This window comes from Mustela lutreola, chromosome 3 (assembly GCF_030435805.1).
Source record: "Mustela lutreola isolate mMusLut2 chromosome 3, mMusLut2.pri, whole genome shotgun sequence".
NCBI lineage: Eukaryota > Metazoa > Chordata > Mammalia > Carnivora > Mustelidae > Mustela > Mustela lutreola.
The window spans coordinates 114,943,891-114,956,961 of NC_081292.1; the positions used below are offsets into that span (position 1 = coordinate 114,943,891).

At 47.9% G+C, this 13,071-nt stretch overlaps 1 protein-coding gene across 4 annotated transcripts in view; it reads left to right on the forward strand.

The window, feature by feature from the left end:
- MGAT5 (alpha-1,6-mannosylglycoprotein 6-beta-N-acetylglucosaminyltransferase) overlaps positions 1-13,071 on the forward strand; it is a 345,401-nt gene that overhangs the window by 244,528 nt on the left and 87,802 nt on the right. For all 4 annotated transcript variants that reach the window (XM_059166698.1, XM_059166699.1, XM_059166700.1 and 1 more), the window contains one exon: positions 5,595-5,728. In XM_059166698.1, the coding sequence (XP_059022681.1) occupies positions 5,595-5,728 (134 nt within the window). The remainder of the gene's footprint in view (positions 1-5,594; positions 5,729-13,071) is intronic.

Here is a 13,071-nt window from a genome sequence, read left to right on the forward strand (position 1 = left end):
CTCAGTGTCAGAAAGTGAGGGAATCCCTCAACCAGGATGAATGGAGCTGAGCCTTCAGGGAAGGAGGAGGTGAGAGACATGCCAGCATAAGAGAAGATGGCAAGCATACATGACAAGCTCCGAGTAGGTCATCATGGAGCAGAAGTGTCAGGGTGTGACCCAAAATGAAGCCAGAATGACAGGTTGGCTGGCCATGCTTCATCCTGGAGGAGGTGAAGATTTTCAGCCAGAAATTACCGCAGTTCCATGTTTGTTGCAAAGAATGCCCTGTCGGGCAGCACACAGGCTGTGCCAGATGGAGCAGGGAGCAGAAAGGAGGAAGGGCAAGGCTGAAGGTAGAAAGAGCACTCAGAAATCCACTGCAGAGGTGACAGGAGCATGATGATCTGCACTACAAGTGGATTTTGATAGTCAAGAACTAGAAATGTCCTAAACATCTTCTAGGGTGGACTAATCAGGATTTCTGTCTTGTAGACTCGGTCAAAAGGGTCATTGACTTTTGTCCCTCAGAGTTGTTGAAACCAGCTTTGGGTTGAGCTGGATTCGGGCTAGCAGGATCTTTACTATCTCCCTCTCTTGGCTTTGTATTTCTCTGGTTCGGCGTCCTTCTCACGTGGGCACACAGATAACGTCTGCAGCTCCCAACTTCCACCCTGCCAATGTGGTAACTGTAACAGAGACCCCCTGACCTCAAAAGTAGCTCTGACTAGTCTTGGAGCAGCTATGATTGGTGGGTCTTGGATCATACCATAGTTACAAAGAGTTTCTATATCATATGCCCATCCTTGGAAGAGGATGGAGTGGGGGCAGCCGAGGGGTCAGGACTGGCACCAGTCCAGCCACCTGAATGAAACAGAATCGCATGGCCTGTGAGAAGTGTGGTTCCATAAAGCATTGCTGGTGGTCCAGAACCATGGGGCATCCCAGCTGATGGAAGGAATTAATGCACTGAAATACTGTACTAGTTAACAAGCAGTGATGAGCTGTGGTGTATTAACCCCAAAGATGCCTGTGGTGTATTTGTAAGTGAAAAAAAGGTTTACAAAGGAATAGGTATAGTAGGATCCAGTTTTGATTTGAATATTTATTTTTAAAAAATCCATGGGTTGCTTGGGTGGCTCAGTCAGTTAAGCCTCTGACTCTTGATTAGGCTCAGATCATGATCTTGGGGTCCTGGGATCAAGCCCCATGTCAGGGCGGGGGCGGGGGCGGGGAATCCATTCTCAGCAGGGAGTCTACTTGAGGATTTTCTCTCTGTCTCTCCCTCTGCCCCTACACACTCCCACATGTGCTCCCCCCAAAATAAATTATTAAATCTTATTTAAAAATCTAGTAATAATGGTTATTTCTAGGTGATAGATGATCTATTATTTTTCTTACATCTTTTTCTATTGTCTGGAAAAAAGTTTTACCCAGAGGATCTATTTCTGTTATAATTGGAAAACCTAAATAAGTAATCATTTGAATAGGGCAAAAGAAAACTGATCTGTTGCGGAAGTCTCAGCAAGAATCCATGAGGCCAGTACTAAGAAAGGTGCGGAGGAGGGGGAGGGTTAAGATTCAGGGAAGCTGACATCCTCAGGACTGGGTGAGGGCTAAGGAGAGGAGCCCAGGGTGGCTTTGGGGTTTCTGCCCCTGGTGATCTGCTGGTGTGGGGATCCCCACTACAGTAGGGCCAGCTGTGGTTAAGGTCAGCAGACTACCTATTAAAATGAATATTTGCACTTTTTGGTGCAAGCGCTTGGGACTTAGCGATGGAATGGCAGACCTCAGAGGAGCAGGTGCTAAGAGAAGGATCAATTTGACTTAATAAATTTTTTGAGGGGTTCCTGGGTGGCTCAGTCATTAATCATCTGCCTTTTGCTCAGTTTTTGATCCCAGGTCCTGAGATTGAGCCCCACATGGTGCTCCCTGCTTAGCAGGAAGCCTGCTTCTCCCTCTCCCACTCCCCCCTGCTTGTTTTCCCTCTCTTGATGTCTCTCTCTTTCTCTCTCTCTCTGTCAAATAAATAAATAAAATCTCTAAAAAAATTTTTTTAATTACATTTGAAATGAGGACGCTATTATTGCTTGGTAGAAATTGCATAGACCTCATTTATTAAGTATTTGGTAAGCTCTGTGAGGGCAGAAACTCATCTTGATGTTGTGTTCTCTCAGTACCTAGCATTTAATCTGGCTTTTTTTAGAAGGAGTGCTCTAAAATGATTGTGGTTGAATGAATTATTCAAGCCAAACTCCCAGTAGTTCTTGAAAGAAGTTATTGCTGTAATCTGCTCAGGAAGCTCATCAAGCTGATTTGTAATCATTTGTAAATAGATGCTTCCAAAGTACTTAAAATAATGCTTTTCTCAAAAAAAAAAACAAAACCCACAAATGCATGTCCTGGATTATTTTAAGATCACTGTCAATGTTTAGCAAATCCCCCCTTCTGCTTGTCACATGTAAAATGAATCAATGTGGCCCCCCCATATGTGTAGCATAAGTCACTCAAGAAACTGAGCTGATCTTATATACACTCTTCCCTCTGGGTCTTTCATGTGTATTTTGGTCCACCTTATAATGTGATTTTCCCACTGAAACATGTTTATCACTATAGTTCACGGAGCCCAGAAGATAAACTATTTGGACGATGAGGCTGTATGTAGGATGCTTTGAGGAGCTTGGACTCTGGGACCAGCTGGTTTGGCTCTAAATCCCCATGTTACCATTTCCTATCATGCCGATCAGGGTAGTCGAAGTGCTCCCCCTGACCCTGCCCCGAATTTACTCACCTCTATGAACATGTTGAAAGGTTGTCATGAAGATAAAATCAAACAGTCGTGATCAAGAGCTTAGAACCCAACTCTGCACATAGAACTCAAATATTAGCCATATTTAAACAATCCCATTTGTTGATTTCCTGGGACAGTGATTTCCAAATGTGCAGGATTTCCTGTGTCCCATTTATGATGAAATTTCTAAAGTTTACCTTGACTTGTGAGTACCTTCCCTTTGAAAACCTCCTAGCACAAGTCAACTCTCTGTTCCTGGTCTCAGACAGAGAAAAAAAGACCACTTGGGCTAGAGTTCAGTCTTTGTGGAAAGGTCCTTTTGGCTAGCGTCAGGACTTTTGACCTACTCTAAGTGATTTTAGGATCATGTGTGTTGAGTCCAGGGCCCTCGGGGACGATGTCAGTAGGCAGGTACCCAGCTGCTGGCCCTCTGCTCGGAAGGAAACCACAGCAGGGCTTGTAGTCACTTCCAAATCACCTGTGGGGCAGTTTGCAGCTAAGTGACCCTTCCTGGCACCCCTGCCTAGAGTCCCATGACAGTTTTGGTATCCCCGGGGAAAACACATGGAGGGTGTGACCAGTGCCGGTGAAGGATGGTGGCACAGGTTTCTTCTTTGGTCCTCCTCGGTCCTTACTGGTGCTTACAGGTTGCCCATCCCCCACCTAACACCTCCAGACCAGAGAAAGGAGTGTAAATAAAGTGCTGGCGTGAAAACTCAGGAAAAGAACAGGTGTTTGTGATTGTTCGTGAGGTGTCAAAATTGAGTTAGTGCCAAATTACAGTCCTCAAACAGTAGAGGCCCACCAGTTCTCACAAGGCGTTGGACTAGACCCTACGCTCTCTCTCCCTCTCAGTGGTCAAGCCCTGAGCTACAGGAATCTTTGACACAAAAATACATGCATATAGCAGTTCTTTTCTTTGGGGGCTTTGACGATTTTTATTTTTAGCTCTAAGTGTATTTCATTTTTTCCACCTGTGACTTTGTTTTTAGGTCATTGATTCACATTTCACCTTTCTCGAGAAGTGCTCGTCTAAGGACTAGATAACTGAATTTCGGAAACCAATATCTAAAGTATGGAGATTTAGTCACCACATAACATTTTCTGAAGACTAAGAGAAAATGCAGTCTCCAAGTTTAAAGTGTCAGGTTCTGTTTCAGAATTTTCACAGTTAACCCAAAGTTTTGCAAAGCGCTATTTTAAGCTGCCTTGTTGACATTTCGAATGCGCAGGGGCTCTCTTCCCCTCCCTCATCCTCCTTCAAAGCCCCTCACCACCAGCTCCTCAAAAAGAAAGGAAAAGCAACCATTGCCCCTTGTTGGCAGTAGAATTTATTCACTAATTTACTTTCCAGCCAACTGCAGCCATTGCCTCTGGGCACTTGTTCAAAAAAGCAGAAATGAAATAACAGATTGGCCAGGCTGAACACAACTCCCCAGTCACAACCCTATTATCTCCTCATTCTGTCACCCCCATTAGGCAGAAGCCCGGGAGACTGGATGGTGATAACACAGTGTTTATGCAGCTCCTTCGTGTCGACAGTTCGCGGCTTTCTGCTGGTGGCGTTCCCTCGTTCATCTGCACAAGGGGTGGAGGAGAGTGAGGTCCGGGGCTTCAGGCACCTAGGCCTTTCCACAGGCCTACCCTTGCCCATCTTTAAGGGCTCCTGTGCAGGCCACCTGCCTGGAAATGAGCTCCTGAGTCCTGAGAAAGCCAGAGTTAGACGAAGGAGCCAACTTGCTCTGTGTGCTTACCACCTACCTGCGAAGGAGTACGGTGGAAGCCACATGTGTGGATTTCTCTGAATATCAAGCATCTCTCCATTTAGGTTATTTATAGCTGCTCTATTCAGGGCAGAGTCAAGCAGAGCAGTCGCTTTATTTAATATTGTGGGGCCTCTGCAGGGTCATCTGAAAAACACATTTCTCCGGACAGAGTGAATGTGTAGCGGAGGGCGGTCTCTGTTTCAACTAGAGGGGATTGTTTTCTGGTTTTCGCCTTCTTTGTGCAGTTCCTCTTAAAATGATAGGCACAAGAGAGAAATGGGGTTGCTTCCCCACCCCCCTTGACCAACTGTTTAAACAGAGAAGTTTTAGAACTCCCATGATGAGCAATCCAGAAGGAAAATGCCTTTCTCTTCTTGAATAGTCTCTTCTATAGACTAGACCCGGCTCCTTGGGGTGGGTGGCTTCTTAGGATGGCTCACATCCCAGTGAGTTTCACCTTTCATTCCGTCTTCATTCCCTCCATCTGTTCAGTATAGTTCCATAATTATCTCTCTCATTAGTGAGTCATTCTTAGGGGAGGTGTGGCGTCAAGGTGATGCTGATTGGTTTTGCCCCCAAATCCCCCTTTCCCCAGTGTGCTTCCTGTCGGATGGTGTGGGGCTGCCAACAGCGGCCTCGCCCCCATGAGAACCCTTGATTCAGCCCTGCTCCGGCCATTTATTGGTCAAACCTGGAAGGCAGCATCGCTGTCAGGAGACGTGGCCTTGTGCTGGGCAAATGGGAAGGTGGAGAACACTCATCAGAATGCTGTTTGGACAGCTGCATTTTACAGGGTGGGGGAGGGGTGGGGGCGGGCAGGCTGTCCCGCTCAGCATTTGGTTCAGGTTAATCCGTCCTGAAGACCATTCTCATGTGAGGGTTCTGCTGGGAGTATGTGGGAGTAGGCAGTCTCCTGCCTCACCCTCCCCAGGGAAGAAAGAACCAAAGTAAAATGAGAACATTTAATTACGTGCATGATGGCTTCTGTCAAACATGTCATTGTTGTTTATTCTTGCCGATAAAATCCTCACTACCCTGTCCTTTCCTTTGCCTCCCAGCTCACACCCCAGACAACAGCTTTTTGGGATTCGTGGTCGAGCAGCACCTAAACTCCAGCGACATTCACCACATCAACGAAATCAAAAGGCAGAACCAGTCCCTTGTGTATGGCAAAGTGGATAGCTTCTGGAAGGTGAGTCAGTCTGTGTGTGCGTCGCTCTCTCCAAAACGAAGCTTGTTGGGTAATTTAATTTAACTTTGATCCAGGGAGTAATCAAGCCAAGTGCCCAGGGCTTAATGGGATCTGCTTAGAAGTAAACAAGGCTGTGTTGGGATTTGGTCGTTCAGCATTTGGGTATCTAATAAAGGCTGTACCTGCTCGTTCGCACAGTGGCTACACAGCAAAGGCCTTCACTCTTTGCTGGAAACGTTACGTTACAGCTTCCTACTGTCCTGTACTTCTGAAAGCAGGGCCCCATGGGGGCGGATATCTTTCTGGAGCACGGCATTGCACGGAGAGCCCTCTGCAGTGTAAGGGTAGGGCAGCACTCTAGGGGTAGCTCTGGGGAGTGTGGTGGGTTTCACATCCTCTTGGCTGCAGTCAGCAACCCCGTACTGGTCAGGGCTGAACTACCAGAGAAAGGAAACCACCCACCCGCCATGGCGGACTGTAGGCGCTTTACTCCAGGAGATCCTGGACGACACAGTATTCTTGGCCACAGGGAACCTTGAGACAGGGTTCCAAAAAGCATTGGACCTTGGGGCCTCCTGGATGGTTTCCAGAGTCCGTCTGGGGGAGGTACGGTGAGAGGGAGCCAGACTGAAGCGTGACCTGGTGCCCTGACCTCCAGACCTTTTTATTGGGAAGTCTGCCTTTGTATGCCAGTGCCATCATTGTGATTGAGGACGTGTTTACACAGGACACAACAGTCTCCAGGACTTCAAAACATGCCTCTTACAAAACCTGAAAGTAATCACTTTCCAGAATGGTCATGTACCGGTATCTCATGCTGTTATGTCTCCTCTAATGAAGAAGTTAGAAATCCAAGCACTGAGGGAATACAAGTGATGTATGGGGTAAAGAACTTCCTGCTGTTTGTTTTCTGACCCCATGTGCAGAAGAGGAAAAGCCATGCTGCCCTCTCTTTACTAATGCTAAGGATGCCGAGGGGACAATTAAATCAGCCTATTTCCAGGGAAGCTGATTTAATTCCAGGTAACTGTCTTTGTTGTAAAAATCTAGAATCCTCTCTTAGTTTAGTACAGTGACTGTCAAAGGAGTACAGTGTCACCTTCAGGGGGCCAGGAGCCAATATTAGTTGCAACGACAGAGGGAGGTGCCCTTGGCTTCCGGGGGCAGAGGTCAAGGATGCTGCTGACAGGACTTCCCCACAACAGAGGATAACCTGGCACAGAAGACGAGCTGTGGCGAGGTTGAGAGACCTCAGCTGGTAAAGAAGATTTATTTCCTCTGTATATTATTTCGCATTTTCTTCTCTCGAGGAAAATAAAATCAGTCAGGACTCTAAGTGGTTATTTAGGATGTTCCCATGAATTTACACACCTTAGCTTCCTCTGCATCAGAACCTGCCCCGTGTTAACAGACCATCTTTCAGCTGACTTTCAGCCACACAGGTTCAAAAGGACATGCTGGGTGTTCTCATTCTCAGCTCAGGTGTGAAGTGGATGAATCAGGACACTGGTTTTAAGAAGACATGGGCTTTTAGGGGGGAAAAAAAAAGAAAGAAAGAAAAGGCCTCCCTCCCTTTTCTCCTCCACACCTGCTCAAAGAAAATTGTTTGCATGTCTATGTGGACTTGACCTTGCAATTATATCACTTCTGTTTTGGAACCAAGTGCAGCTTCCTTTTAGGTGCCTCTGGCAGTTTTTCGGTTTCCCTAGAAAAACAAGATAATAAATTGGTTCTGAAACCTTCTTGGTCACCTTTTTTTTTGTTGTTGTTGTTGTTGTTGGATAAAGTGAAACCACTGAAAGAATGGTTTTCTTGATGCCGGTCAGAATCCCGAAGCATTAGTCATGCTGACCCAAGTGATTTGTGGCATGATTTGGAAGTCCCTCTGACACTCTGCAGAGGACCCAGCCTTCCTCTTACTGAGCGTCGTCCAAGTATCACAGAAGGCTGAGTGGCAGCCTGTCTATGTTAGCCTTTGTCCGAATACCCCAAATCTGGAGTGGTCAGTTTTCTGTATCATCATTTCCCAGTATTCTTAGATGAGAAAGGCCCCAAAAGGTGGAAAATTCTGTGAACTTTTTACACGGATTCAGGACATGTCAAACTTCTCAACACAGTACAGGATGTGAGAATTGTTGCTTTGTTATAAATATTGTAACATGTGAGAATTGTTACTTGCAACAAAGCCTCCCCGTGAATGTGCACAGAAGACAGGAGGCCGTAAGTGGGGTGCCCCTGCGCCCTCATTCCCAGGGTGGCATTCATCACTGACTTCAGCCAGCAGGAAGCTGTAGATGCTTTTCCTCTCCCTTGCCCCAGTGTCTCTCTACCCAATCTCCTGTGCCTCTGACCTCTTTGGAAAGGGGTGTGACACTGTCCATCTCGGGGGGTTGAGGAATTCAGGGGTGGTGTGTGGGCAGGTGCAGGATTGGAGCTGACCCTCTGGAGAGCTCCTCCTCCCTCAGATTCTAGGACTCTCTGAAATCCTGAAGGTACTTGCTGTGCCGTCAATCCTATTCCATGTCATCTCCTCTTCTGCAGGACTGTCCCCAGCTGCTGGGGCACTCAAGTGGGAGATGCCACCACACACCCCACACCCAGTCTTGGCTGATTGGTCCAGAGGGCAGTGTAGCTCTTTGGTGCCTGGCAGCCATGATTCTGGCTCAGGAAACCTTGCAGGATCCGAGAGATCCTTCACGTAGCACTGGAAAACAGAAGGACCGTGAGTCGTGGCGATGGAAGTCCGAAGGACAGGTCCAGAGTTGTGAGGAGTCTGAGGCAGCAGCCTCTCAGGAGTGCAAGGATGAGGAGCCGGACTGATGTGGAAAGGGAGAGGCTGCTGTAGAGCGGATGATGGAGCAGAACTGCAGGGAGGAGAGGCGGCCCCTTAGAGAGGTGGGGTGCTGGAGAGGAGCAGGCAGGAAGGAGGGCAGACAGAAGCAAACCATGTAAGGTGGGGGGAAAGAGAACGGAGCGGCCAGAGTTCTGCAAAGCTTTCTTTTTGCAGAAAGACTTTTGTACATCCTTTAATCACACTCTAGTCCCTTGCAGTATCCTGAGTGGTTTCTGTTCCTTGTGGTCCTGTCGGGATATGGGTCTTCCCTACATTGCAGACACCTGTCAGGAAACATGATCTGTTAAGTGTAGAGGCTGTGAAGGAATGGGCTACGTCTTCAGCTCCCCCTAGCTCCACCGCCAGTTCATGGCAGAGGTACCCTGTAGTCCTGTCCTGCTATAGTGGCACAGTGGAGAGGTGGAAGGGAACCTTCCTGCCAGAATCCCAAAGGCACCAACTCAGGAAGCAGCACTGTCCAAGACCCTTACCATCAAATGAGACTGCTTACAGCCTGATCCCAGGTGCAGAGGTCTGTGTTAGCCGAGGAACCCTTGGGGCTGTGTTCTGGATATCTGCCTCTGGGACAGACTGGATGTTGGCACCCGCTAACATGTGCCTACAAGGAGAGTCTGTCTAGTGTGGCTGAATTCAAAGGTCTTCCACATCCTATTATTAAGATCATGAGAGAATGAAAAATTCGTCAATTTTGTAAAAATAAGACATTTACAAAATTGTGGAAATTAAAGTCAGTTGAAGTCTGGCTTTAACTGAATTTTTTCTATCCATACTTCTTTAAAAACAGCATCTGGAGCATAACCGAATCTTGTAATGATGATGTAGGGTCTGCCTTTTACGTATTTGGGATCCCGTCTTGAAGCCCTCGTTACTTCCTGTTGCGCAATTGCTACGGAAGTAAATGTCTTGAAGGGCTTGCTTTGAGCACCTCTGGGGCATAAGCATAGCCTCTGAAGGACGCGCTGGGGTTCAGACCTGTGCCTGCCAGCTCACCAGCATGTGAGGTGCTTAACTGCCTTGAGCCTCAGGCTCCTGGCCTGTGAAATAGGAGCAGTGACAGCGACCACATAGAGCAGGGCTTCTCAGACTTCCTGTTGCATGTGAATCACCCAGCGTGCTGTGAAAATGCCGATTCTGATGCAGACCTTCTGGGCCGGGGCAGAGACCCTGCATTTCACACAGGTACCCAGGCCATGCCGACATGCTGGTGACAGAAGTGCCCTTCAGGTAGTGTGGCCTTGGCGGGTATGGGATGGCATGAGGTGCTTGGCATTGACTCACTGGCCAGCCAGGGAACACATCATTCCTTGTTCCCCATTCCTTTTGCTTTCCTGCTACGCTTGTCAGCAGGCTGCCAACTGTCATGTCTTCGCTACTCATGCGCCTGATTCTGATGACCCCCTCCACCAAACCCTGGCCCAGTCTCACTTCCTGCTAAGCACATTTGAGGCCTTGTCTTCCAGCCTCTGTGCCTGGCCTCTTAGCATGTGATACACCTGTGGTAAGTGGTAGACCGTGGGAGCCGACAGGTGTGGTCTCTTTCTCATCACCTGCTGTCCTGCGTCGTACCTTGCATGCCTGCTGCACAGTATGGCAGAGTGGTCGAGGACACGCACTGGAGCCAGATGGCCCAGTTTAAGTCCTGTGGCTGCCGTCCGCTGCCTGAGCACCGGCAAGTTCTCTCGGCCTCTTTTTTCATGGAGATGATAGTTAGGTTTCTCCAGTGACTAAGTGAGTTTATACATTCAAGGTGGTCTGTCTTAACTGTTTGCTGTGATTACGGATATTGTCCCTGGGGCCAGACAGACACAGAGGGGGCTGATGGGAGCATGAGGTAGGAGATAGAGCTGTGAGGAATGGGCAAGTATAGGCCTGCCCAAAGATACTCAGATTCCAGTTTTTGAACTATGTCAGTGATTGGCAAACTCTGGGTCTCTAGCCAAACCTGGCCTGCCCGCCACCTGTTTCAGTAAACGAAGTTTTGTCAGAATACGGCTACACCGGTTTGTTGCCTGGGGGCTGCTTTTGCTCCAAAATGGCAGTGTGACATAGCTGTGTCTAAGACTCCAGGAATAGCAAAGCCTGACTTACCATCTGACACATGACAGGAAGAAGTTTGCCAACCCCAAAATGACACCATGTCCCGGGTAAACCAAGCCTCCCTTGGAGGACTCACTTGGCCAGCAGTCCTGGGCATGGATGTCATCAGGGGTCTTTTAAGCTCATGTCACGGTTCTTGATTATGTTCTGTATGATTGAGACTGGTTGATAAGCAGTGCATGGGAGAATCAAGTGTGACTTCACCAAAATCCCTATTACTCCACAATGAAACCCCCAGGCGCCGAGCCTGGCATTTCTTAATAAGCATTCAGCAAAGGCTCCCACTCGTTGGATGACTAACGGCTGGGGGATAAAAGTGGGCGCCCTGTGAACGATTCTCTGAGCCTTTCACAGCCCTCATTTACAGAGGTGGTGGCCGATGCCTTCCAAGGCGGCCTGGCTGCATACAGCAGCCCTCCTTTGCCATCTTGGTTTACAGGTGAGGAACTGATTCACAGGAGGTGGAGGGCCTTGGCCGAGGTGCTGCAGCGTGTGACCTGACAAGTCCAGAGCCAGGATCAGAGTTCTGACCTCTGCTCTGGGGCACTTGCCTCCTTGCTGCCCCCCGCTTGACGAGCTGCCCTCAGCCCCTAGCCTGGAGGGTGTTGGTTCCATGTGGAGGGCACGATTCAGAAGCCAGGAAGCAAGGTCTGCCTGAGTCACTTCCATGTGCAGCAGAAGTCCTGGGCAAATATTGGCGTCACAGGTAAAACATTGCTCCCGGCTACGCACCACACAAATGGGGAAATCTAGTCTCCACTGAATTTGGAGAGTTTTTTATCAAGACTTCAAAGATTGTGTGGTTCTAAAGCAACCGCTGAAATGACACCCAGTCCCATAACTACAGGCCAAAGAAATCCAGTACCAGACCTTCCAGAAATGTGATGCAACCTTTCCCCCCTCTCTGTCCCTAACTTCCTAGCCTTCTTATTCTGTTCTCTGTACCCCACTGGCAGCAGCAGCCAGAATGGTCTTTTAAAAAATGTAAATTGGATTATAGTACTCCCTTTTCTCACAACCCTCTAGTGGCATCATTTTAAACTCAGAGCACCTTACATTTATGATGAAATCCAGCCTCCATCAGATGATTTGGGCTCTCTGCAGGCAGGCTGTGTCTGCTGTACATGCACGACTCACCCTCAGCTCCCTGGGCTCTGGCTGTGCAGGGGCCCACACACCGCACTCTCCCTCTGAGGGTCCAGCTGCCATAAGAGCTGCTGCTGGCCTTGGCTTGCCCCAGTGCTAGCCTCCAAGGTGCAGCCTGTCCCTCGAATGCACCCCCAACCAAATGTCACCCCTCTCTGTCTCTGTCACAGCAACTTCTTCCTTTTATGCAATTTTAATCATTTTTTATGCTCATGTATTTCTTTCTGTGTCTGCCTGTCCTTAATTGTTAGGCTCTAAACTCTTTTGAGAATAGAACTCCTTGATTTTGCTTTACCCATCACGGTGTCTGGCACGTAGTAGGCTCACAGTAACTACTGGGTGCGTGAATCCATCTCCTCTTGGTTTCATTAAATGTAGGTGATCTATCTGGGGCTCCTGAGACAGGACTTGGAATGTGTTTTGCTCTGGGCGCTGCCCTGAGCTCACTGGTCCCAAGATCACAGGATGAAGGGATTTAAGGAAGTCTTGATGCTGTATCCGTGTCAGTTATGCACCATACACAGGTGTCAGGAGGTTTTCAAAACCCTAGTGAACTTTTTAGTGAAATTCGGGAAAGAGAATGCCACCCAGGGAGGCTGGCGGCCCATCTTGGGACCAGCTCCTTCAGCATCTCTGTGATTTAGAAGCAGGCACCTCCAGCCTCCTATTTCCATGCTCATATGCATGAAGGTATTAGTAAAAAGGAATGAATTACTGATCCACACAACACGGCAGACCTCAAAATAGTGCTGAGTACAAGAACTGGTCATAAAACAGAGTCTGTAACTGTGTGATTCTGTTTCTATAAAACTCTGGAAAATGGAGATTAATCCATAGTGACAGGAAGCAGATGGGTGTTTGGCTGGGGAGGGGCGAGAAAGAGAGGGGTGGGCATGGCTGCTATGGTTGATGGTGATGTGATGGGCTCACGATATATCAGTATGCCAGCATGTATCAAATTGTATGCTTGGAATATGTGCAGTTGATTATATGTCAATTAGACCTCAAGAGGGCGATTAAAATAAATCTAAGTTGGCAAACAGTGACCTTTGGGGTAAATCTGGCCTATAGTTTGCAAGCTAAAAATGGTTTTTATGTTTTGAAAATCATAAAAAGAAAAGCTAAAAGTAAAAGAATCTGGGACAGACCTTGTATGTTCCCACAAAGTCTAAAATGTTTGCTGTCTGTTCCTTTACAGAGAAAGTTTGCTAACCCCTGGATGAGAACAATAATTACTCACCTGTGT